Raw genomic sequence first — 26,210 nt, 5'->3', positions numbered from 1 at the left:
CACTGAGTCAACACGCTATCATTCACACACCAGTGGAGGAGCAGTGTAATATGCTGCAGTACTGGAGTTGAAAAATAAGATGAAAAAAGGCAACTTCATTGGTCACAGGTCACAGGTCAAAAAGAGGGAGTTAATGAGAAAGAATAGGAAGCATGGGAGAGATGGTGTTTGTGTGTGTTTTCATATGCATAGTGCTATTGGTGTGTGTGTGTGTGCGGGTTCTGTATTTACTCTCGTTGTTTGTGCACGTGCGTGTGTATCGGACTACAGTGTGTGAACATGAGTATGGCGCCGCACGGAATCTGCGCGTCGACATGTGTGTCAGGACATCAGCATGTCGGCGTCACAGCCCTTCACTAAATCCCAGATTAACAGTGACAGGCAGAGATCCCTCTAATTATCTCTTCCTGGACCACATGCAAATGGCAGAGCCGAGCGGAGCATTGCGATTGGCCGGGACAGCTTGGGCGCCGCCGACGGGCTAATGAGCCTGGCGACAGGATACAACTTCGTGATGTACCACCAAAAACAAACCCTCACCATCACACAGGAGTGTGCCCCCCCCGACACACACACACACACACACACATACACAGAGATATTATGATTAAGGCATTAAGCTGATGCCCTTTTCCAGAGTGACTTCCACTGAGTGAGTATAGAGAGGCTCAGTGTCTTGCAAAATGTATAATATTAAATCTGGATATATAGAAATACAAATATTCATAACTGGCTGGTCTCTTGACCGCCTAGACAGCATAGATGTCCTGGCAAATACACACACATAGGCAAATATGCTTTGACATTTCGGGGTATTTCAATCTACTACCACTTTTGACTGCAGTATTTATTCAATTCAATTCAACGTTGAGTTTTACAGTTTAATCCTTCTACACTCATCAAATAACCAAAAATATCATGGAAGCTAAAATAATAAGTCAGCGTCACCTCAGAGGATCGGAATATGAATGGCACATGGAACAGAATAGGAAGAAAAAAGAAGAAGAATCCAATGATGCACTGGAACAGACGGTGGCAGTCTGGCTCGTGACAATGGACTGCAGCAGTCAGCTAAAAAGTCACCTCAGTAAATCAGCAGGAAACATGGCAACCACGTCAAACAATCCGCCATATCTTGAACCGAGTCCCAGTCCATCCAAACTGGTTGACAAAACTGGTTCCAGGGGCAAAACATGGAATTGTTTTGCTGATTGAGCTCAGAAAAAACAAATACCCGGCGGACCAATGAGACTTTTTGGGCAAAAGTTGTTACAAAGCTCCCAAAAGGCAGGTTGAGCAGCAAAATACATGAAGGTAAAGTTTATTAACTGAGCAATGGAGCATCAACATTATTCAGTTAGGGGGGAGCAAAATGGTTTGCCCCATCACTTTTCGTCATCCTAGCATATCAATGATCAATTTAGATGATTTTCAGCCTCTGACAAAACCATGCGATGAAAATTTGAATTGGGGGCCGCCCTTTGAGTTGGTTCAGTCCAACCTATTGCTGATCAATCACAGCAAACTGATAGTGATGTGACAGACAGACAGACAGACAGACAGACAGACAGACAGACAGACAATTATTCATACAGACTATGTTGTTTTAGTCTTAGTTCAACTTTGGACATAATTGATTTTGAGTACAAGCATCGCTCTGTGTAATGATCTCTGCTGTCATCCAGCTGCCTTGTGCCGCGCTTCCATTTTATGATTATTTTCCCATTTTCTCACGCAAGGTAAACGAGAGGCACACATTTACATTAACGGATGGTTTTGTAGTAAGGTCTAGTCCTTTTAAATCTTGAGGAGCAAAAGCCACAATCTGAGTAGCCCATTAAATTATGATTGTTCATTGCTCTACACCAGCTAGTGGTGCTATGAGAATAGTTACCATCATAACCTGTGTGTAAAGTAAACAGTTAGCACTGGAATTGGAATTTTAACCAGGTTTAACGAGCCATATATTTTAATTTTCTGTTAGGTTGTTTACTTTATATAAACAACATTTTGCATCTCTCCAAGTTTTCTCCCCCATTTAAAACATAACCAGGCATCTAAGGTAGCTATATAGAACTTTTAAATAATATAAATATCATTTGCATTTTTTCCAAGGTACACACTATTTTACATAAGCTGTACAAGAGATGATAGACAGTTCCCTTACTTCACTTAAATCTAAAATCAAGATGAGCCTATTAGACAAAATACGGCAGTGTTGTAATTAGCTTGTGCCTCAGATTTTAAACTAAAACTCATAGGGCTGTAGTGAAAAAGAAAAGCTTTTAAATAGGCCACACTGTTGCTAAACCATGGCTCATTCTATATTTATAAAAACCTGCTCATATGGTTCATGTAGCGAAAAGTGATCTCTCAAGATGTAGTTCAGCTGCGTAAAGCTCCAACTGCACTGCCGTCATCCTCAAAATTCTGGCATCGCAGCAAGAGATTCCCTCCTTCCAACAGCATTACCATAGTTAAGACAAAAGCACAGCATTCTGTTGCTGTGTGGAACACTGTCTTTATATTTGTACCATCAAATACCCCAGTGTATTTGAAGAGCCTTGGGACTTGCCATTTTTAATCAGGAGCGGTGGCTTTGTCTTGTCCCTGTTCCATCCAGAATTTCTGTTCATCCTTGGAGGGCTTTGCCATAGATTAGATGGCATTCTCATTTAGCTCTGGTGTTGCAGAGTCCCTCCAACTATTTATCCGTCCAAGGTTGGAAGTTGGAACAATCAGAGAGGTAGCTATTTATGTTATGAAATCATGTGGAATCACAATTTTTTAGAAAAGGGAAATTTAATGAGGTCAGGTGCAGGAAGTTCACAATACACGAGGGATAACCATGATAATCCTGTTGAGGAGCTTACTGTGTGTCATAAGCACTGTGCACTAACAGTGCTGTCACTGAATAGTGATATTATTGTAAGCATTGTCGACAATTGTAACCAATTTAAACCCATTGGGAGTGGAGACTGCCGGAGTGAAATGGTTAGAATATGATATGGGATATAATAACCAGAAAGAGGAGGGAAAACTAATTTTCATGGAGGCATTTAACCGCGAGTGCACCCCTGAATGCTCAGTACAGTGGAAATTACAGTTGAAATATTTCTTTCCGTGTCAGCATATACACAAAGACCAGCCTATCATTTGATCATCTTTTATACACTGAATTAATACAAATTAGTTTGGGTTTTTTCGGCGACTGGTGATAAAATGTATTGAGGGGTGCAGTGTGAGGGGATAAACGAACTGAAGCCAGACTCAACAGAAACAACACACAATAGGAATATGCCAGTCCTGTAGACTTCATCACGCTGCTGAGCCTGCCGCAAGAATGTAGCCTCATTGTGTTGTCTAAATTACTGTGGCAACTTTCATGCCGTTTGCATTTTTCAGTTATGTTTTTAGGTCTCGCATCCCTGTTGTTGTCCACAGAACCTCTGCGCCTGTCACTTTGAAACAGCAAACGGGGGGGCATCACTTACACCACATCCAGTTAGCCAACTCTGTTTCTGGAGAAGGTGTGAGCTTGACCTCATCACTTGCCGGCTGCTGAAACTGTAAATCCGGTCGGTCTGGACCAAGCTCCCTTTTTTTTCTGAACGCCTTGTGAAAGGGAGTTTTTGTAAAGAAAATACCAGATTTGCCACTTGAAGTTGCCATATCTTTGCCGGTCAGCTCGGAGAGTGGAAGTAACTCAGTGACGGTGGATGTCGACTAATCACGTTAGGTTAAATAGAACCAATTCGCTGTGGATAAAAGTGGGATCTGCAACAACCAATTAAAGAGCAGCCTCAGGTATAAAGAGAATGTGTAAAGCCAAGGTTGAAGAGAGCAGATATTGTTCAACTGGACGGCAAAGTAGAGTCTTCTGTAACCACAGAGAACACAGCAACGTGCAGCAATGACTGATGTCGCCTGTCTGAACAATGGTTTGACCATGACCACTCTCTGAGAAGATGGATCTGCCTCGACCCCTCAGATCGTTTTTAGAGGGACAAGACAAATATTTCAGATGTATCACACTGAGACATCACGCTGGAGGTGAGTGGAGGTAAAGGGAGACTGAGAGATAAATACAACGGAGGGTAAAGGGAGAGAGAGAGAGGGAGGGGAGGAAAAGTGCGGCCGGCCTGCCTGCCTGCCTGCCTGGCTGACAGGTTACTCTGTTGGATGTGACTTTCACAGTCTGCTGGCGGTTTGTGTGGAAGCCATCACATCTGTGACTGGCCGTTTGATTAATGAGCCTCTCAGCTTGTCTGTGCAGTTTGAGGAGGGGCCACGGCCTTATCCCAGGCATCACTGATTTATTCGCCTTTGGAGCAAACCTCCAAATATCACACCCACCGAAATATAAGAGCGAGCGTGTACACACATGCAGTCAGACACATGTACGCTCTCCATGATATGCATACGGTATACAAGTTTAGTGTGGTGCCGATACACACAGGCAGGCATGGAAACAGACTCATGCGCACAAGCATGTCCCTCTCCTCCGCCACCTGCTTACGGCTAATGAAAACCTCAATGTGTCAGTGCCGTCCAGGGCTAGCGAAGACAAAACACACCATGTATAACCAAGCCGACAAAAGATGTGTTCTGTCTACACCAACACAAACCCGCGTCCCTAGCTGTCAGTCAGCGAAGGGGACACACACAAGGGGAGCGACGGGAGAAGAAAGAAGCCCTTCCTCAATGACACATCACACTCTCCTGATTTTCAAAAGTGACAAGTCTTTTGAATTTCTGGCCTCGTAAGACAGAGAGCCCAATGATGACTTGAGGAGTGTTTCTTCTAGTTTCTTTGGCAGCAGCCGCCATGAAATGTCACTCTGTCTAACCTTGAAGCTCTTTCCTCCCGTGTTGTTTAATGCTTCCAAGACTATGGCAACCAGCTGCTCAGAATGGTATGGCAACATCGCCCTTTAAGTCAGATAAATGATTCTAGAAATACTTCCAGGTACAGAAATGTGCATTAACATGTGCATGCCCTCATACAGGCACGTGCGTGCGCTCGTACACAGACACAACGCCCCACCAACCACGAGCGCACACTCCCTCATTCCCTGAAGCGCAAAGTAAGACCATTAATCCAGACACACTGAGATCCAGCTTCTCCCCAGGTTGATCAGCGTCCGTGGAGGAAGACGAACATTCTGACATATTTGTTTTTATTTTATTCCCTGAGAAAAAAGCCCGCCATATGGCAGCGCCCAGGAACAGATGGCGATTGCCCACTTCCTGAAAGCACAAGTGTCTATTGCCGCAATTTAAGGAGCCGCTCAAGCAAGAGAATGCCACAGACTGGCATTTTTCCACAAATTGCTATTGTTATGGACCTGAGGGGTAACAGCAACAATGAGACAATGCAAAGGAAATGCTTTAGTGTTCAGTAGTTACAGAGCAGCTTACCATATTAAGCTTCCAAATCTATGGGTCAATGCTACTAGTTCTCCCTTGTTGTCAATGTGTAAAATAAAATTGTGAGGACAAGTGTTAACTCGGTTTATTGCTGTAAAAGCACAAGGCATATCGTAGCTAGCATTAAATATTCTAGTTGCAAATGTATGAAGTCTTCATCTTGCCCCCCAGTGGAACAGTGTAAGCATGAATGTCCTTGGGTGAGATTGGGTCCTTATGATGGAGTGGAGGAGGCGCCCTGTGACACACAAAGCCTCATCTCTCATACCAGGCTACCACCTTATCAACCAGGTCAGAGGACCTTCTCTGACACGCCGATGCAACAGTCTCAAAAAGTCACCTTGGCAGATGACAGTTAAAACGTGACTTTCCATCTGTGGCACTACAACAGAATTTCCCCCAAAGATTTGTTTTATGTTCCACGGATGGAAAAGAAAAATGGCAACAGTTCATAAAGGCCTCACAGCAAAGTCAGAGTTGAAGAAGAAAGTGATGGACCTGCATTGCTGCCATAAATTCCAACCTACAAAAGGGGTTGTGTTGCTTTCGACGGGTTTTGTACCAAAGAGTTGTAAAAGAAGATTTCAAAGGGTGACCAAGGACAAGTTAAACCATTTAGGATCAGTTCAAGCACTTGGTACTTTGACTAGAAACAATGGACGTCTTGTATCTTGAAGTAAAAGAGTGAGCCAGTGTGGACACATTTCCATTAGTAGATCGTGACGATTAATACAAACCCTTGGTGCACAATTTGTTCAAGGTGAAATATCAAGTACATATTAAACCTGGGCATTCATGATTTTGGCTTTTCAAAACTGAACCTTGTGCTAAAGCTGATTGAGACTTGTGGTGAAAGAATTGAGTGAATACACGTCACACAACGATATAAATCAGACATATACTGTTGTCCTATTAAGGCCTGATTCTTGATGTGGTATTTCACCTCTTTCATAGGTCAACGATAGATCAGTCATCAATCAAATATCTATCAAATAGTTTAACTGACAGAGTTCAAAATGAAAAAGGTGAGAAATGTGAAGATAAAGAAACAGAAAACACCAACAAAAATATAATCTATTTATAAGGAGTCACAGGACAGGCTAACATGGGTAAAACCGGCTATGAGTCAGACAGTTATTCTCTCCGTCAGTCCATCAGACATCCATCAATCCATTTAATCAGACCTTTCATCGAAGCAGACCAACAGGTTAGTGTGCAGCTCAGGCATTCAGCATTAATACAATTTATCATGTGAACAATTTGAGCTAAACTTTAACCGATCACTGCATCAGAACACCTTACTGAACCAAGCCAGTCTGCCTTGTAGCAACCCGACATGCAGGCTAAAAAGTTAGCCCATCCACAAGTCGTCCATCTATCCTTTCAAACAAAGAGCCTGCCAGGAAGTCAGGTCAGCCAGTCAGCCAGCCATCCAGTCAGCCAGTCAACCCTGGGGTCCTAGGGTGGTATTAATCAGTCTGGTTTCTGCTGAAAAGCTCAATCTGCAGGTGATGGATGAGCCATCGTGCTGAGGGAACTGAAGTGACAGGTGACAAAGAAGGACACACACACCTGTATAAATCCACTCTCCCTCCTGTCTGGCCCCCGATGTAACACTGTCAAGGTAGCAGGGTAAAAGTGTGCATGAGCGTGTGTATGTGTGTGTGCGTGTTTATGTGTCACAGCATGCGTCCTGCTCTGCTAATGAAGTCATCTGAACAGTGATTTAACAGCCTGGGTGTAAAAGCCTACCGCCCTTAACTCATAGCCTTGCTCCATTAGAATGTGATATAAACCCTGGGCACAATAACTGTCCTGCCACTGTAACAATATATAGGAGGCCAATGGGACACGCGGCTAACTCACACAGTCTGGAGAGCGGGAAAAAAAATTGCTGGCTGTGTACAGAGAAGGGAAGTCCTTCAAGGACACTAAAAGTCACAGGACAGAAAAAACAAATCAGCACAAGGTGACAATTATACGTCTTTTTGTTCAGTGTGAGGCAACGACATTACTATTAATAATGTCATGTGTGTAAGATTATATCCTGAGGTTTGTCCAGCTGCTGTAGGTAGCAGAAGAGTCATTGTTGGGAGGCCTCTGTGAAAACAGCCGAGGGCACTTGAGTCTGCGGTTACGCAGAAAGCATTATCCTTATCTGCACTAACAAATGGATCAGTGGATTCAACATCAGTGAGCTTATCCCATGAATGGCCTTCTATAGCTTGAGAGATATTTTCTGAGTCGGAGATGGATCTGAGGAAAACTTTGACAGCTTACATGTCGCCAGCCGTGAAACTAACTTCCTGCTCTGTGCGAGCGTCGTAGGCAGAACCAAAGCCATTCTCCAAATCCTCCATGAAATCTGCTCCTCTGGCCCGACAAAGAGAGGCTAATGAGGCAAGTGACAGAATCTCAGAAACTTTGATACTGTGAGATTAGGGTGAATTATATAACCTTTACCCCCCCACCCTCCCACTCCCATCCCTCCTTGTGCTGTTTGGTGCCATGTCAGTATTGACTGCTCTCTCTCCCCATGTCACTCACAGTGTCAAACTCCGAGTCAAATCTATCTTTTTTCTCTCTGTCTTCCTATCTCACTTCATATCCACTTCATTCAGTTTCTATTCATGAATGCCCCAACACTAATTTGGCTCAGTCAAGCAATGACACTATCTGTTTTAACATGCAACAAAGCACCATCTAAGAGGACGGAATATGGTGTGTGTGTGTGTGTGTGTGTGTGTGTGTGTGTGTGTGTGTGTGTGTGTGTGTGTGTGTGTGTGTGTGTGTGTGTGAGAAGAGGGGGTAGAGGCATGAAGGCGACAAAGCTTGTCACAGCACAGAGCTGCGTACTTCACCCTTATTAGACCTGTGTCCTTGGCAGATGCAGAGCTTGCCCTTTGTTATAAAGGTGTGTGTGTGTGTGTGTGTGTGTGTGTGTGTGTGTGTGTGTGTGTGTGTGTGTGTGTGTGTGTGTGTGTGTGTGTGTGTTACAATGGTGGTGATTTAGAATGGATTGGGCGTAGGCGTGGAGACAAGGTGCTGTAGCCCCATGGCTCCCTGATAGCTGGCAGCGTGACAGCTGTGAATGGAGAACAGGGAACAGCCTGAAGTATTGCCATCTAATATGTGTCACATACCTGCATAAATATTTATGCCCGTTGCAGAGCAGAACAGGAGAGGAGGAGGGGGGGGGGGGGAGGATGGACAGGAGAGGTGGACTTGGGCGAAAAACTCTTCAATCAGGTGACACCAGGATCTGAGCCAGCCACTCTTTTTCCTCATCTATAACTTCTTTTTATATCTGTCTCAAGGACTCCAGAGTGTCCCAGAAAGGAGGAGTTCCGCAGTTGAAAAATGTCTGCAAAAGATTTGTCCACGACGATGAGTCACACATGTGGATTCACAAAGACAGGATGCCATGAGTCAGCATATTATCGTACTCCAATATAATTTTTCTAAAGAGTTCTTTCCAAAGCTCTTTTTCTTTTCGGCACCCACACGAGCCCTTGGTGTTTGAACATAGTAAAAGCTCTGATGAGGAGCAGCAAGGCTATATCGTCCCCAATGACTAAAGCTTATGCCAAAGTTATGTCAAAAGGGAATCTGGAGAAACTTGCTTCAGGAGTCCCATGTGAGGACGTCATTTTGTGCAGGTAAAGGAACGACTGGTGCAGCACAGGCCTCTGCAGAACGAGACTTTTAATTCATGAAAAGACTCCTCAAAAACAAAAAAACACCAGTGAGGATCCTAATGACAGCATAAAAACATGAAAAAGACACTGGCACTGTTGACATGCGTGCACGCTGCTGTCAGTGAACACGCGTGTGTGTGTAACAAGTCACTGTTTTACCTGTTGGCCAGCAGAGTTTTGAAGGTGACCTGACTCATGCCCTGATAGGCTGGCAGCAGCCCTGGCCAGTCCCATGCCCAGTCCACCACGGCACTCTGTTGATGTATGAGGATAGCACATTGTTAGTTATTAATCAGGGTTAATACCATCAGTGCATTACCGCTCCAGCTGGGACCCACTAACAAAGGAGGAGGGGGGTCCCCAGTGCAGGCCACCAACACCGGGGCGATCAATCATGTCCGCACAAGACGGTTTTTATTCCAATAAGACAGCAATTAATTTATAAATCCATTTGGGGGGATGTAGCCATCATTTATAGAAAGATAAATCAATTTTGGGAGGGAGTCGTTACTCTTCTGACTGCTCTGCGTTTTTTCCTCAATGCTACCCGCCTCTCTCTCTCTCTCTCTCTGTCTCTACCTAGTCCACTCTCTCTCTCTCTTTTACCATAACACACACACACATGTACAAACACACGAGCACCATATTGGGAAAGCAAATAAAAATCAGATTGCTTTGATTGCCAAAATGTCACTCTTAACTCCAGGCTGAGTTTTATTGACAAAGGTAGTAGAACTCCACTCCTTTCTTCCATCCATCCATTTCCCCCTCTGCTCTTTCCTCATAGGTGATTGATGGACGTAACTTTTTCTTCCCCTCCTCCCTCCATTTTATTTGACAAACAGCACAGGCACCTGAAGCGGAGAAGGCATTTTAATCATTCTCTTAATAGGGTGTTTCTATGCAAAGCTATGCAGCCTCCTGTGATAAGTCCAAAACAGGCAAAGTTTTAGGATTAAAATGTGTTTGGAGAAAAAAAACAATAGTGTCAACATTACAAGGGATCACAAATGTAAAAATACTTTATATTTAATCCATTTTTAAACAGCAGAAAGAAACACAAACCTGCATTGAGGAACTACTCGCCTTTGTTGGCTGTTTTATGCGATATCAATGGTATTTCCCCTTGTACGATTATAACAAGAGGGAAAGCCGACAACTCTCACATTCAACTAATAAAAACCTGTAGGTAGACATATCCCCTTTAAGTATAGAAAAAAATTGAATAATGAATTTAACACCATGGTGGCCCTCCTGGGGATAAGCTTGGGGTAAGAGGGTATACGGTTCAAAGCCCCAAAGAAGTGCACTTCAACACTGCACACTCCTTTAACATTACTCGCTTTTTTTTTGTAAAAAAAAACCTTTTCTCATCCTTTCACCTTTTTCTTTCTGCCAACCTGACTCCTGCCTGGAAAAGGCGGCGACCTATGGAGAATAGGGAAGCCGAGCCTGCAGTATAAGACCTGACAACTTCAGAGACTGCCACAGTATCCAGTTCGCTAGAGACTCAAACAAGCGCCTAACCTTCAACTTTAAGCTCCTGGCCTTAGGAGAAAGTTAAAACGACACCGACATGAAGACGTGAAGCGACTCAGATAACCACCCTGACATCAGACGTTTCATGGAGCTAAAACACATAAGAAAAAGAAAAGATTTGCTCCCGAATGCGATGGTAAATGTTTGGCAAACCTGATCCAGCTTCTTCTGGCCAACGTGGTCAAATTGGTGCAGAGGGTTGAAAGAGGCCACGTCTGTGGGACTTTCAGAGCCGAGGACAAAGTTCACCAAGCCAGGAGGATCGTTTGGTGAGTCTGAGCCACCACACAGTTTCGACAGCAGCTCCTGTGTCCGAGACAGAAAGAAAGAGAAGAAACAGAAAACATATCATGACAGACTGACAGTGGAATATTCTGTAGAGATAAACTAAGATCAATCAAAGACCAGGTCAAAACTTTATTTAAAATTGAAAAACCAAACCCTCTAAAACTGAAAAAAAAGCCAATACTGGGACACTTAGTGCTGAATTTTGAAAAAATTGTATAATTTCTTTATATTGCATTACTGATAAGATTCCAAAAGCGTTTTTTTTTAACTGACATCTAGAAAAAAACATGAACTTAATCAAGAAATAGAGGATTTTCTCTGATTGTTTTTGTTTTAGCATCATCTACAGTTGTTACTTATCGCAGGTGCCTCGCAGGATGGACAGCATAAAGTCATGAGCGTGTGTACTGTACGTCTCAATGAGTGTTTGTGTGTACACGGGCATCCTGGCGTGAATCCGCTATATTCCCATCCGTCAGCTTGACATGGCCTCCGAACCCGCTCTCCCCTCCACCTCACCAGCAGCCCGCTCTGTCCCTGACCTGCGTGTTCTTGCCTCGACCTTGGGTGGGTAGAGATACTCGAGCTGCCAGCGGGGTAACTCCGAGCCTGCTCGGGAATCCCATCCACGCTCTCTCTCAAATTGCTACATAGAGTTATAGCTGTTTATGGATTCCATCAACAGCAGCATAATGTTTATGGTGCTTACATTTGTGTTAGTCCATGTTGTGTCCTAATAGACAGTCTATAGGTCGACCATGTCAGTTACTCTCACATGAGCAACAACTAGCTCTTTTACGGCACCTATGAATATATTTGAAAACAAAACTACTCTGTGAAATAGATGACCACAGACAAATGACTTCACCTTGTCACAAATTCACAAATGAGTGAATCAATGAATCATCAGAAGCCCACACGACGGACCTACCCTGGAAATAAAGATATTATTTTTCTTTCCTCGAGGACAAAAATAGGGACAAAAATATACTGATGAGTTTTATTCCATGTGCCCGTGTGAGGTCTTTGCCTCAAAAGAGATTAATTCAAATCTTCTGAAGCGCCCGGTAAATGTCTGAGAAACAGCCGTTACTTTATTTCACAATGCCAAAACTGTAATTCTGACTTAGCACTTGATTTAAAGCCCTGTTGAGGCAACAATAAATAGGACTATCAAAACACATCAGTTGTGTTTTATTATTCCATTACTTAGGCTGCTTCATCTTTGTGATAATGGGGACAATGAAAGATAAGATTTGACAGTTGCCTTGTTCCACACTGTGTAACAGGCTGAGCAACAATAAAACAACACCGTGCTTGTGTGAATTCACATGAGAATTTAAGCAAACATTCAAAAGTAACTGAAATGTATTTTTCCCTAGTAACTAATGACTTTTAAGTAACTCAATAAATAAAAGCAGTAACCAGTAACTGTAACTAATTATCAATTATTTGAATAAGTTCCTTCTGAGGTTGGTCCTTAACAAACCGGGAATAGTATTACAGACATGGTGGGGAAGTCGGAAAGTATTGAGGAACACATTAATGCACTGTTGGTTTTGGTCTTTTCATGAAATTTGTTGACAGATACACAATATAGTACCTATAATTAAAATTCCTCTTTAACTGAAAGAGCTATTGCAGTAGGAATATGTTCTCAAAGTATATGTGACACGGTGTGCAGACTAGCATTTGTCGGTGTCATTCATTTGTTCATATGTTTCTTTTTACGTACTTTACAACAGTCTGCTACCGGTGTAAAGCACTTTTTTCTAAAGCAGCTGTTTATTTTAACTCTCTGTGTCTCGGAGCCCAGCAGCTATCATCTGATGACAGATTAGCCTCTGGGAGCAATGGCCAATCATTTCTAGCGTCTGGCGTATAGACAGTGGATATTCAGGCCAAGATTCCATCTTCCATTGGTCGACATGGTTTACAGTCTGAGAAGTTTCTTTTATCACACAAGTCAAACATTTCACCACACAAAAACACAAACAATGATGTTGTAGGTGTTTTGGGGCCAGACGACATTTTGTCTATCAACACCTCTCTGCATATGAATGCTGATAAATTAAAAAGCACATGTTCTGCCTCTTTTGCTTTCCACACAGTCTGTTTACCTACGGGCAACCAAAGCCTGCTCAGACGAGATTGGTCATCAAAAGGGAACCAGCAGGCTTACACCCCCAAAGTCCTGTCCCACGCAGAATAAACTGTTTTTAGTAATTACTCAATGTATATAATATATACTGCACAATTACTTACTCCAATTAATTTGGGCACTTTTTAGAGAGATGGCTCTTTTTGTTTTGTAAAACTTTTCCTCTGAAGTGATTAATAAATTACAGCTAAGTTACAAAGGAGTCACTGCTCCTCCTCACTGTGGCCTCCTCCAAAGACTTCTACACTATAACTCTAGAAACTGTTTGGGGCCTCCCTCTTCTCTCCATGTGGCGAACGTATAACACAGGAAGTCACTGTAGGTTTGCACCCTCGAGGTCACCTGAACAACAGAAGATCAGAACAAGCAGACTGCACACAAGCAGCACCCGTCCACCACCACCACCACCACCACCCTCTGCCTCCCATCCTCCTGAACAGCCTGCGGCCTCAGGCCAGCAGCCACCTAATTGCTGGGGAGAGGGAGTGCTTCCCTACCTCATTGCCTTGGATGATGTGATAGATCTGCCTCAGGTAGTCGCTGCCACCTGCTTTGTGGCAGACCTCCAGCAGCATCAGGCCTATTTTCTGCTCAGTCAGTTCAGCCGCAGCGACTCCGCTCTCTCTTTCTCGCTCAAACACACTAAAAGAGAAACAGAGACGGGAGAGAGAGGAGGAGATGGGAGAGGAGACAAGAAGACAGAAGGGGAAAAAAACTGAGTGAGGCAAAAGAGGAAATAAGAAGAGGGGAGGGTGTCAGCTTGAATTTGAAAACCACCCACTGGCTGAGGAAGTATTTTCCATTTGAGAGATGCATTTGGGATACTGTTAGGAGTTTACTGTACATAAGTAATTCAGGTGAATAACATCTCGAGTTTAAGATATATATTTTTGGAAAAGAAAGAAATTCCTATGTGCTTCAATATCTCTCTGAATTCCACTAGGACCGGTCAAGGCTATCGCTGGTGAGAGTGAATAAGAAATTACTGGTGGTTACATAATAAAATATTTTTTTTTCATTACCATTCATGAGATACATGTAGGGAATTTTGACCGAAGGATGTTGCTGCACTAAAAATGATTGGTGTGTGTGTTCTTAAGCGTGTATATGTGTGTGTTATTGTGTGTCAAGGTCCTCACGCATGTACAGTCCCCAACCCTGGCAGATGCCGGCATCGTTTCCCTGCCCTTCTAGTATGGATGGATATCATTCTGCCGTCCATCAAACCTTCTCCTTCACATACACTTCCTGTCATTGTTCTCTCCCTCTCTCTCTTCCCTTTTGTAATTATAAGGTGGCAGAAGTGGTGTTGCCTGTCAGCCGACCCATTGGCTGCTTGACATTGAGAGTGGCGAAGGAAGAGGAGTCCCGTCTCGTCCACACACATCCCCTTCATTGCGTTGCCGGGGCGGCCCGGCGGTGGTGTTGTCGGCGGTTGGTGGCTGTGCATCCGTGTCAGCACCTGCACTGTATCCTTTCCTGTCCATCACTGTGCAGGTGAAGCAGATGATTGGATTCAGTCAGCGGGGTGATTAATGAGGGCCCCTCCGGATTTGGGACAGCCTATCAATCATGTCATTAGGGCCAATGTGCCCTGAAAGAGGCAGACCTCCGCCAAGGAATAACTGCATTCATCTTCATCTGTGTATGCATCCCGTCAGCCCAGCCAGGGTCACCATGATGGAGAACAATAATCTTCTCCTCTACAAATTACTTTGCAAAGACAAGGTGGGTGGCGCGGGGAAGGAGGAGGTGGGGGGGGGGGTTACAGTTGGGAAAGGATGGAGGGAAAGTGGGATGAGGGAGCAGAGATGGGAGGGCTCGCGAAGGGGCAAATGCTCTTTATAGGGGGTGGTCTGTGTGTGTGTGTGTGTGTGTGTGTGTGTGTGTGTGTGTGTGTGTGTGTGTGTGTGTGTGTGTGTGTGTGTGTGTGTGTGTGAGTGAAGTGCTGTTTTTTAGAGTTGTTACATCCACTACACTCTCTCTCCCTCTCTCTCTCTCTTTGTCTCTGTGTCTCTCGCTCTCTGTCTGACAATGTATTCTGATTGTTTACAAGCCAGGCGTCACATCCCTGTGAAGGTTAGTTTAATGAATAGTAATGATCCCACTGAATGCCTCCGACAGGTGATACATAATCACTCTTCTTTCACTTTTCCACTCAACCCACCCCCCCTCTCTCACCGCACCCTTCACCCCCCTGTTTTTCTTCTCCCTCCATTTTCATCCCCTCTTCCTGAAACAGACAGCGTTTTCCTAGAACTGGCCATAATCCACTCAAGTGTTTTTTATTCATCTATATCAGTCTTCTTCTTCTTCTATTTTTTTGTTTTTAATTGTACATGTTGTGTTACAGCGCTGAATCACCCTTTTTTACGAGGATGGATGCATCCAGACTGTTGTTATGATGAAGCGAAGCGACCGGAGACACGATTTCTGGGAACGGACAAAAACGCTGAGCCAAAGGTCACAGATCAGCCCAAAGTGAAAGCTGTTTTCCCATCACTCCGAGCCGCAGCCCACTCAGTCAGACGGCGTGTCCATCATTTACCACAACAAACACACCATCTGAGATTCATTGATCTTACTCATGGAGCTTTTTTAATAAAAAATGACCTCCTCAATACTATATATCAGAAGCTGAATGCGCAATTAAAAAAGAGCCTATACAAGCTGCATTTGTTTTCATTGTTTTATCCAGAATCTTTATTGAACATCAAGTGTCTGAACACACCATCAGTCAGTTTGCTCAGTTTGAACCGCAACGTTATGACTGATGATTCACTGAAATGAAGTATTGGGAAATTCACTTAATAAAAAAGCTGCTTTTATGATGAAGATAATCTGAATAAAGTGAATGCTTTTTTTTTTGACGGTGCACTTGAATAATCAATACCAACTGAGATTAATGAGGGAGATTACATGTATGGCATATTCCCTGAATGTATGAAAAACATTAATATAAACCACATCAATACCATCGTGACCTTGACCTGTCACTTAATCCCGGCAGTTGACCTCTCACCTGTCGGAGCAGAGCTTGCGGGCTTTCTGCAGCTGCATGTTTATCCATTTGGGTCTTTTTTCCTCCAGAGCCTGCAGCACTTTGAGCACCGTGGGTTTGGGGACACCCTGCAAGACACACACAACAGACCACCAAGGTAAATAAGTAAGAAAATTGACAGTATGTATGGTATCAGCGATTTTAAACATACATCAGAATCAATCTTGATTTGAAGAAGTGTTTATACCCTAAATTTTGATGAACCCCTGCATTGTTATTCGTGCTTATATTGTTATTATTGTTTTATTCCATGACCCTTAGTCCTTACTTTCGGTTGAACGTCCATGGCAGCCTGTAGGCACTCAGCCAGCACGGACAGGCAGTCCTTTGCCCCGCGATCCACGGCCAATCCGCTGATCTGTTCTTTTGTGTCTGGGTTCTCCAGGCCCTGGATCAGGCAGCCCAGCAAGGCCCAGAGCAAAAGGCCCACCGAGCGCAGCTGCCGGGCATGCTGGGAAAGGTGCTTCTCTGCCACTTGGAACAGGAAGCGAATGGGGAGAGGGACAGACGCCACAGCCATGGGCAGGTTGGTGAAAATGAAAGACATGGCTTGAATGGCAAGAGATGTTACAGCTGGAAGGAGAAAGAAGTGTTCGCTGTTAGTTTTTAAAGAACAAACCTCTAAAGTTTAATAACTCTCTTGTGTTAAAAGTGCGACACAGGGTCCATGCATACTTTTAGTGGAAGTCTCTTTTCCCCGTGTTTCCAGTGGCGTGTAGTTCCACTCCTTGGGTATCTTAGCCAGGACACTTCCTGGTATATTAGGCTTGAGCGAGGCTCCACTCTGCTCCTCCGTGGCCTGCCAACCCATCGCCATGGAGACCAGATGTGCCAGGAGGCTGTTGGTGGACTTGGTGATGATAGAGCGGACACAGCTGATCACCACAGGTGCTGCCCGCGTCGTGTCTGAGGAGAAATTAAAGCAGCGGGTAAAAGAGAGTGAGTGAAAGAATATTACGCTGAAGACTGAAGTCCTGCTCTATCAATAATTGATTTTTTTAAAGACTTACTGTGGAAAAATAAAAGTAGAGCTCGGGTATACAAGTTAGGCCATGACCAGTTTGTTGCTCTAAGAGGGACCAAACAAAATCCACTGTGAGTGGAGTTTTTGTGGCTTTGCCTTGTAATAGTACATGTGCCGTCATCTTACTTAAGAAAAAAAAGAAAAAAAGCTAACCAACAGAGAGATTCTTTTTTCTAAGCAGACATGTTGCCTGCTGTAAACGCTGTTTTTATTTAGCTTAAAAGTATAGCTGCAGAACAAAGAATGCACTTATTCATGTATATAGGAGCTTTTAATAGTCTTCTATTAAAATACTAATCTATTACTATAAAAGGTCTCAAATCATAAAACCTTTGGTCACAGACAGGCCATACTATTTACATAAAAGTAAAAGGCATATACAATTTCATGATTGCGACCAAATTATGGAGTGGGCTACATTTTATATTGTAGGTATTTTCCTAATGGGGTATTAAAAGAAGGAATAGTCCACCTAGTTATTGTACAGCAGTCTGTGTTAGAAATGATTCAAATTGTCCAACAATGGGGAAACACAGAGGCACAGCTGCTCTTAAAATAGTATTTTCTTGAAATCTCTACTCTCACTAAAAGAAAGTAATACCAGGTTAATTTCAGATGTGTTCTATCAAAACCAGGTGGTCTGACACTAGAAATCTTTTAGCGCTTTCTCCAGGTGCACGGACTCTTTCATCGCTCTGCCCTTTCATATCCCGCTCACACTGATAGCGGAGCAGCTATACAGCTTGAAGTTGTACGGCATCCCATAAACCTCCTACACAGGTCGGCTGTAAAAACCAAAGGCTACAACGTGGAGAGCTATGGCACGGGAGCAGGGGCAGTGGAAGTGTCCTGAAATCTCCAGGGACGTCTGACAAATGTGTCACCTCAGACCCAAAGAAAAAAGAAGAGAGCTGAACAAAAAAAAAAAAGTGTTTAGCTTATCGAAGGAGAAGCACTCTGTGGCAGTTGAGAGCTATTTTTCAAAGTTTTCAGACTTTATACCGCCCGCTACCGTATTGACCAGTGTATTGATTTTAAACAAGCTGCTACCGCGTGATGAAACATCAGTGTAAGTGCAGAAATAGCGAAACTCTCAGTGTAATCTATGAAAGTTAACTCAGTGCACAGTTTAAATAGAAATGGGGGCACTGGGGGTATCCTGTAACCAAAATTATAATACAAAGATTTGGCACAGTCCAATAATTAAACTAATTACCCTGTGAGGATAAATGATGATTGGATGACATTGAGAATTTCTCTCTGGCTCACTCTATCACTTTTCGGTTCTTTTCCCTCTGTCGACCCCTCCCTTGCTCCGTCTCCATCCGAATGCTCTACTCCAATCACCCTAATTTATGCTGCAATAATTACCACTTGCACAGGATATAAAAATCACTACCAAAAGAGAGCTCCATACTCCACAGGAGTTCTGATTAAGCTCTGTACCAGAGAGAGGCGGAAAGAAAGAAAAGAGTTGGGGAGTAATTGCAGCCTCTGGAACAGCGTATTAAAGTCATGCTTTGGCTCATGTTCATGCAATGTCAACATAAGCTGCAAAAAAAAATAAAAGAGATTATTTGAGGGCAGATATAGTGTTTAATACATTTAGAGACATTTCATTTCCTGTTATCTGAGCTCGTCTCAATATTTTGGGGAGACGATAAACTGTTTTTCTCCAATTCATTAGGAAATGAGAATGGCTTAATATTTTATCATCACTTCATTTTGTAGCACAAAATAGATAACTAATGCAGTATTCAGGCCTTGAGCAAATAAGCAACTATAAAAGATTTACATTTAAGTTGCTCTCCTGAAGTAAAAAAAAATATTGCCCCAGATATATACAATCATATATTATATTACACTACAAGGGTAGTTATGTTAATGTTTAATTTCTATTGATATGAGAACTAAACTGTGATTACAGCAATTTTTTAGAGCAAACAATGTTTGACACACATGCTGTAGTAGAGAAAACAATATGGCCTCGAGTATTACACTGAATATCAACAACTACATCTGTGTAATGTCGATCTGTAGAGTGTGGACACCGGACCCGAGCCCGTGAGGACCAAACAGGCTGGGTTGGGTTCGGACAATTTTGAAATGAGGCTGGGCTGATGCTTTAAGCTGCACATGTAAGTAATCGGGGAAAACAAGTAATAACCTTGTGTGTCAGGGACAGAGTCAGACAAACTGAGTGCAGCTTGCTTTAACTGTATCAGGCTCGGTTTGGGTTCGGACACATAAAAAACGGGTTTGGGGTTGGGGCTCAGTTATTTTTCTCTCGGTGACCCGAGCTGCACTCTAGTGTGAAGTAGTGACCCCGTAACTACAACTTTATACAGCAGCAGTCGTGACCGTACCTGCCAGTGTGTAGAGATGTTCCCATAGATGTGCCCTCTCCAGATATGGTTGAAGGGCCTGAGTCAAGGCCTTGGGAACATTATTCAAGCAGCTGAAAAGATTGAACAGTGTGACTATGAAGTTGTCTCCAGCCTGGCAACTCTCAGCAGACATCTCTGAGGCGCTCTCCTGGCAAAAATCTGAAAGAGAAAAAGAAATAAAATCATTCAGGTGAATCACTTTTGAGCAAAAATACAAATAATTGTGTCTGAATTTATGAAACGTGATATTCTGGAACACTTGACCCACATAAAAAAAAAAACCAGGATGCACAAAGACATAAAAAGGCTTACTCATACGAACACATACATTCAGTTAGGAGTGTGTAGGTGAGTGGTTTTTTTTTAGAAAGAATGACTCAGAAAATATCAATCGTGTGGAGGTCAGCAGGGAAAGATGTAAAACCCAATCCTGCGAAACAGCAACTTCATTTCCGTGCACAAAAACACAGTGGAAAATGTCAAGGCTGCCCAACCTGACACATGTTAACAGAGAGGGTGAACAAAAGGCATTGTGGAAGAGAAGGAGGAGGAAAAACCCACATCTGTGTTAGATGGAGAAAAACCAGACCAAAAAAGAAAAAAAAGAAAAAAAAGAAACAGATTTCAAGGCCCCCTGGCTGTGGGATCCACAGCACATGGAGGCAGGAAGTGAAAAGGAAGAGGTTTTGACAGGGTGTCCTTGTGGGGGCTGCTGTCTGAGCATGGGGCTGAGGATGGAGGTGTGTGCGTTTGTAACCCATATGGATGTCTACATATGCGTGTTTTGTGTGCTTTCACGTGTGTGTGTGTGTGTGTGTTAAGTTGACAGGGGTTGCTGAGGAAGGGCCCATGGCTCCAGAGGTGGCAGACATCCAGAGGTCTGTCAGTCTGCTGTGTGGGAGATGACAGCTATCTGAGCAGCAGAATGTAAGCAATGCAGCAGTCAATGGGGGGGGGGGGTGTGATGGGAAAAAAACATGGCTTCCGTGTGAGTAATGCTCGACTATTTTAAAATGGCAGGGCCGCATTAGCTCCGGGATTACAGGGCCAGTAATATCAGTTAATGACAGACAGGTTGGGAGCGTTGCCACCACTCAAGGTCCAAATGATTTCCTCTGTCTCCCTCTCTCTCTCTATCTCAAACTTCCTCTTAGGTCCCCTGCTCTCTCTTTCTCTATCACACACACCCACAAGCACACACTCAAAAGTGGTCAAGCACCCTGACCTACGATCAGTCTATTCAGCAGCATTATGTGGGTTGTACCGGCATCTTGTTGTCCGCCTGTCTGGTAATTGGTCCTTAAGGAGAGGGTTATCTGGATATCACCGCTGCAGTGGTCCAAGGAAACAGGGCGACTAACATTTATTTCCACTTGGGGTGCTGGAGAGCCTGGCAGGTTAACTAGGTGCCTTTTAATAATGATCCCATTATGGAGCAGCAGATGACTTCGGGAAAAACAGACGACAGTGAGCTGCCACGTCTCTGCGGAGCCTCCACTGCCGCCGCGGCAGCACGCAATCAATCCAGCGTGTTTGTGTCTCTGTGTCGATTTTCTCGGCCGCTCTCTCTATTGCTCCTCACTTGCTGTCCCTCCTCCTCTGTCTCTGAGCTTATCCAACCTTGATACATGGCCAATACATACACCTGTTTATCTTCCGGACAACCAGTCAACCAGTCACAGGGGCCCTCTCTGTAAACCTCTGTAATTGGAAGCAGACACAGCGATCATAATAAAAAGGCCGTGTGAGCGTGTGTGGCGGTGTGTGTGTGTGTGTGTGTGTGTGTGTGTGTGTGTGTGTGTGTGTGTGTGTGTGTGTGTGTGTGTGTGTGTGTGTGTGTGTGTGTGTGTGCCAGAGGAAGTCTATGTCCTGATTTAGGGATTTTGCAAAAGTGAAAACTGGTTTTGGAATTGAGGATAAGTTGTTATCCCTCTGAAATTACAGTTGCAGTGTTAGCCAGCTCTATAATGAAATAAGTGTAACTTATATATAGATAATTAATCCATTGAAAAAAATGATTTGTGTATATATGTTATTCATCCCGAGGAAGCTTAATACCATGTTGTTCCCAGTATTAGCAATCTATGAATAAGTTCCATTACATTTTTCACAAGTTTCTAACTTTTAATACAGCACGTAAAATTAGTAGGTATATACCCGTATGGGGAAGTGCAGTAGCTTATGTGAGTGCAGGCATTCAGTCAAGCTGTTCCTTTTGTCTGTCTGCTTCCTGGTTAATTAGCCCGTCACCGTGATAACACGCGAGAGTCAGCGCTTCCAACGTTGATTTACGGCGGCGTGCGGGGAGAAGCATTGCAGAGCCTCTGAGCCAGACTCAGACCAAGCGAGAGAACGAGACAGTGAGAGTTGTTATTAATGAGGTCGCTATAATGTGAATTAATGTGCGAGTGCACAACAGTCTTTAAAGGTTAGACTGTTGCTGGTGCGGAGGAGAGAAGAAGGGAAGGGAAAATCTTTAAAGGTCAGCTCGTGTGCTCCGCCCGGGCCTGTTGAGTGTTTATTACTGCGCTCTATTGATTTAGTGATGATGATGACCAAGGTGAAAATGATGATGATGGCAAAGATGCTGATGATAACTTCATAAAATAGATAGAGCTCATCTAAGGTCTATATAATTCGCTTAGGATCTTAGAGCACTGTAATTAAGACGCTGGTAAACACCGACCCACACATAGCTCCTGCACGATCAGCTCTGCGGGTCCAGAATTATATAAAAATCATATTAAAGAGTTAAAGGAAGTCTAGAAGATGGAGAAGATGATATTAGGCTTGCACATAGAAAAAGTGTATGTATGCACTTATTGTTCCCTTATTCCATTAACATGTACCAACTCATACTCTGAGAGACTTACGAGAGTTTTCAAGGAGTATTCTGGGCAGGTGACAATCTCCTTCCAGCAGCACTCTTAGTAGCAACTTGGGATTGCATCCGGGGCTAGAGGTCAGCAGCCTCAGCTGGCAGGCAAAGGCTGACTGGCCCATAAGGCCGTCTCTGAGAGTGGAAAACAGAAAGACAAAGTTGACAGTTCTGCAGTGTCAGGTGAGAGTACAGATAGCAGTGCATTTAGCAAGAGGCAACAATGGAGGGGGAAAAAAGCTGCACAAGTGAAACACAAAGACGGGAGTCACAGTTGGTTTGAAGGACAATCTGGGAGGAAATGGTGCTCATGCCACGAGCGTAACTTCCCTCAGTGTCACTCACTCCTGATACAAGCTTAGTCTGCAAATGCCTTTACTCTCGCTCACTTATAGTGTGCACCGGGAAGGAATTAGCTCTAATCTTGGCCAGCTAAAAGCAAATTAACATTTGGGAGACAGCCAAATACATGAATATACAGCAGTACCCCACTCCTACATCTTTTGTATAAGCAAGAGGCAGCAGGCAGCTGTGGGTAATGAGCCGTATCCTTGGTGTGTGTGTGTGTGTGTGTGTGTGTGTGTGTGTGTGTGTGTGTGTGTGTGTGTGTGTGTGTGTGTCTGTGTGCATCTAAGTGTGTGCATGTGTGCACCCTTCACTGCCTATGATCGTTGTTATGCACGTGCACAAGTGTGAGAGCATGCTAACATGCATGTGTGTGCCTGCATGTTACTTTATACATCTCAATAAAATCTAATGGAAGAAAAGGACAGAGTTTGTCTGAAGAGCGAGGAGGCGGGAGGCTGTTCAGGGGGTATCTGCCCAGAAATTAACCATTCTATTTGAGCCAGAGAGCTGGAGCAGGGTGCACCCTGCTGCTTGACTGAGGAAAACTATTCCTCGATCTGACAGCGCAATTTATGATGTCACTGGGACTGCAAATCCAGAAGAAATCCTCTTTTAACTGCTCTGATAAATCTACTCGACTACAGCGCAGGGTCAGCTTACAGAACCGAGGCACATAGAGACACAGATGCAGACACACACACACATATGTGCAAAGGCAGAGCAGAGCATGAATGTGTGCAAATGCAGAAACGCACAAAAGGCCAGAAAACATAACTTCAGATGCTTTCTTTAACAGCAATGCTGGATGATATATTTATGTGCTTTGTGATTTTATTATTGTTTTATTTAATAACCATAACAATGGGTTTTACTTTAATGGTCTGGGGAGAGATCTGGCCAAAGAGGCCGGGTCCTGGGCGAGGACCGGCGGATCTGGCCGCGGGCCCACTGGCAGGCCCCCTGGCGCCTTCGCATGCAGGCAGGAGGTGGGAGCAGAGAAATAAATAGGTCATAAAAATAAACTAATTTCAGCTCTCCGATACTTAGGAGCAGGAGAGCGGGGGTTAGTTTGATTTGTGCTCCATCAGCACGCAATGACATCACCTCTGGCTGTGTGGGAGATGAGAGGGGACTGCACCACGGAGGTCACAACGGTAACTGGATGCACATGTACTCCAGCATGTGCACATCTGAGCATACGCAAGCACATGCACACCACAGTGCTCTCTGTTGACACCTCATGTGTAAAGCAAACATCATAAACATAAATAAAATAAGTCTGCCGCAACAGTAGTTTTTTTTTTTGTGTGCATCTGTGCTGTATTACAAGACCAACTCTAGCTTGAAGCTATGAGCAAAATCTGGTTTTACATCTACACATTCAGTATTTGGTTCCAACTCCACACACACACACATATGGTTCTCCACATACAGTGGGTGGAGGTGTGTGTTGACGGATTAGCATACCAGAGTGTGCGTGTGTGCGTGTGTGTGTTTGTTTGAGAACATGCATGCTGCATGTGTACCTGCTGTATGACGGGTGATAGATGGTGTGATGGGTGTGCTTTACATACCGTATGGCCTGCGCCGTGAAGAGGTCAGGGTTGATAGCGTTTAGCCAGTGTACAAAAGAGCTGTCAGGCTGCTGTGGCATGGTTTCCTTTGCAGGATTAATCATAAATGTCCTGGAGGAAATGAGATTGCACGGGACAGCTTTTAACAATATATTTTCAATATCCCAACAATATCTACCTGCACCTCTCTATTGCAATAGTGCTTCAGGTAGTGATATCATACAACAAAATATTACTGAGTCCTCCCTTGTAATTTACTTTTTAACATTGGAACCCCCCCGTTATTATAAATCTGGTGTCTAAATTCATGGTCATTTAGGAAACACTTAGTTTCAGTCTCAGCTTTTATAACCACATGACCATCTCTGGTCATTTCAGTACAAAACCCATGATATAACAAGAAGGACACTCAGAGAGCGCACACCTCCTCAAAGGCTAACGGCACATCTCACCATGTTAGACCGTGTTCAGACCTGGTATTAACATCCACACCTAGTGATCCAATCACAAGAGGTCAGCTCTACTAGTACAGGCATGAAGGCACCCATATGCGACCTCAATGCGTCCTGAGATCCGATCCCTCAGACCAGTTGGGCGATGGTCTGGGACGCATGTGCCAACATTCTTTTTGCTTTGTGAATGCAATAAGTCTTTCTCCCTCTCTTAATCTCTCTCTTTTACTCGGCTGACACACACACACACAAACAGATACACACACAAGCATTGTCATCGAACACATCCACAAACCTAATGCGGTCCACTTCTGTTGGAATCTGCCAGGACGGATGTTAGTACCAGGTCTGAACAGGGTCTTAAAGACAGTGATAAAAACCCTGCATCCCCATGTTTATATGGAAATTTCATGAAAAGCTGCACTGAAAAAAACTAACCTCCCTGGTGGAGGTAATTCAGAGTTCATATTTCACTGGAATGTAAGTTGAAAAACAGAAAACATGAAGCGCATACAAACCTATGCAGCAAAGTTAGAGGAGCCGTGACAATGACGAGGACTGTCAGGAGTTGCCCACACAGGCTGTGGATTTGGTACGGCCAGTCTGATCCACCCGCGACTATGGCGATCGCTGACGAAGGGTTGGCACGCAACAAGGCCTCGGGACTTTCGCACAAACTCCACATGAGCTGCTCCACATACAGCAACATCGCTGTGATGTCACCTCTAGGACACACAGGGAGCGAAGAGAAAAGGTGAATGTAGAGATGAAAACGGAAAAGATGAGGTGGGGTGGGAATATGTGAGAACACGTAAAAAAAAAAAGCGAAGGAGAAAGAGGCGGTGAAAGTGAACGTCTCTGTCTTCAGAGGCTGGCACCCACCATTACATCATGACATAACTGCCTCATTGCACAAGCAGTCAGACAACAGAACCTCCCGGTGATTTTACTGCTGGAAAGTTAAGTGTACTGCTGGCTTTGGATTTCACTATAAAAGTCACTGCCTTTACGTTTAAATGCCCATAAATCTGTTTCCTCAATTGGTTCGGGGAGAGCTGCTCATCATCGCTCATCTCCTCGTCCCTGCTTCCCTTTGGCCTGAATCGATATTAGGCACAAGGAGATGGGCTGATACAGGAGAGCTGAGGAGGCGTAAGAGGCCCAGTGTGAGATCTGTACAAATAGGGAACCTGGAGAAGCTTTGAAAAGGGATCTGTTTTAACTAGCCTTACACTTTATAACTGTCTCTTCAGACACACACGCATTTACCAAGCAACATAAAGCAGGCTTTGTGATGACATCATGCTACATGTGCATACTGCACTTCGTCTTGGTCACTCCTTCATCCGTCCAATGTGTGTCACAGTTTA

At 44.0% G+C, this 26,210-nt stretch overlaps 1 protein-coding gene across 2 annotated transcripts in view; it reads right to left on the bottom strand.

Annotated features, from left to right (window-relative positions):
• The window catches only part of kiaa0825 (KIAA0825 ortholog), a 118,318-nt gene that overhangs the window by 56,119 nt on the left and 35,989 nt on the right, over window positions 1-26,210 (bottom strand). The window contains exons 13-22 of one of the 2 annotated variants that reach the window (XM_035164879.2): window positions 25,359-25,565; window positions 24,389-24,499; window positions 22,462-22,601; window positions 19,568-19,747; window positions 16,853-17,083; window positions 16,446-16,750; window positions 16,139-16,245; window positions 13,614-13,758; window positions 10,821-10,973; window positions 9,288-9,382 (exon numbers count right to left, since the gene is read on the bottom strand). In XM_035164879.2, the coding sequence (XP_035020770.2) occupies window positions 9,288-9,382; window positions 10,821-10,973; window positions 13,614-13,758; window positions 16,139-16,245; window positions 16,446-16,750; window positions 16,853-17,083; window positions 19,568-19,747; window positions 22,462-22,601; window positions 24,389-24,499; window positions 25,359-25,565 (1,674 nt within the window). Of the gene's footprint in view, window positions 1-9,287; window positions 9,383-10,820; window positions 10,974-13,613; window positions 13,759-14,483; window positions 14,606-16,138; window positions 16,246-16,445; window positions 16,751-16,852; window positions 17,084-19,567; window positions 19,748-22,461; window positions 22,602-24,388; window positions 24,500-25,358; window positions 25,566-26,210 lie in introns of those variants that run through there. The other variant, XM_047341073.1, reaches the window with a different exon arrangement.

Source organism: Hippoglossus stenolepis, chromosome 9 (genome assembly GCF_022539355.2).
Source record: "Hippoglossus stenolepis isolate QCI-W04-F060 chromosome 9, HSTE1.2, whole genome shotgun sequence".
In the NCBI taxonomy this organism is placed as follows: Eukaryota; Metazoa; Chordata; class Actinopteri; order Pleuronectiformes; family Pleuronectidae; genus Hippoglossus; species Hippoglossus stenolepis.
Note: the sequence above shows the minus strand (reverse complement) of the source record. Positions and strands in the feature narration are given on the sequence as shown.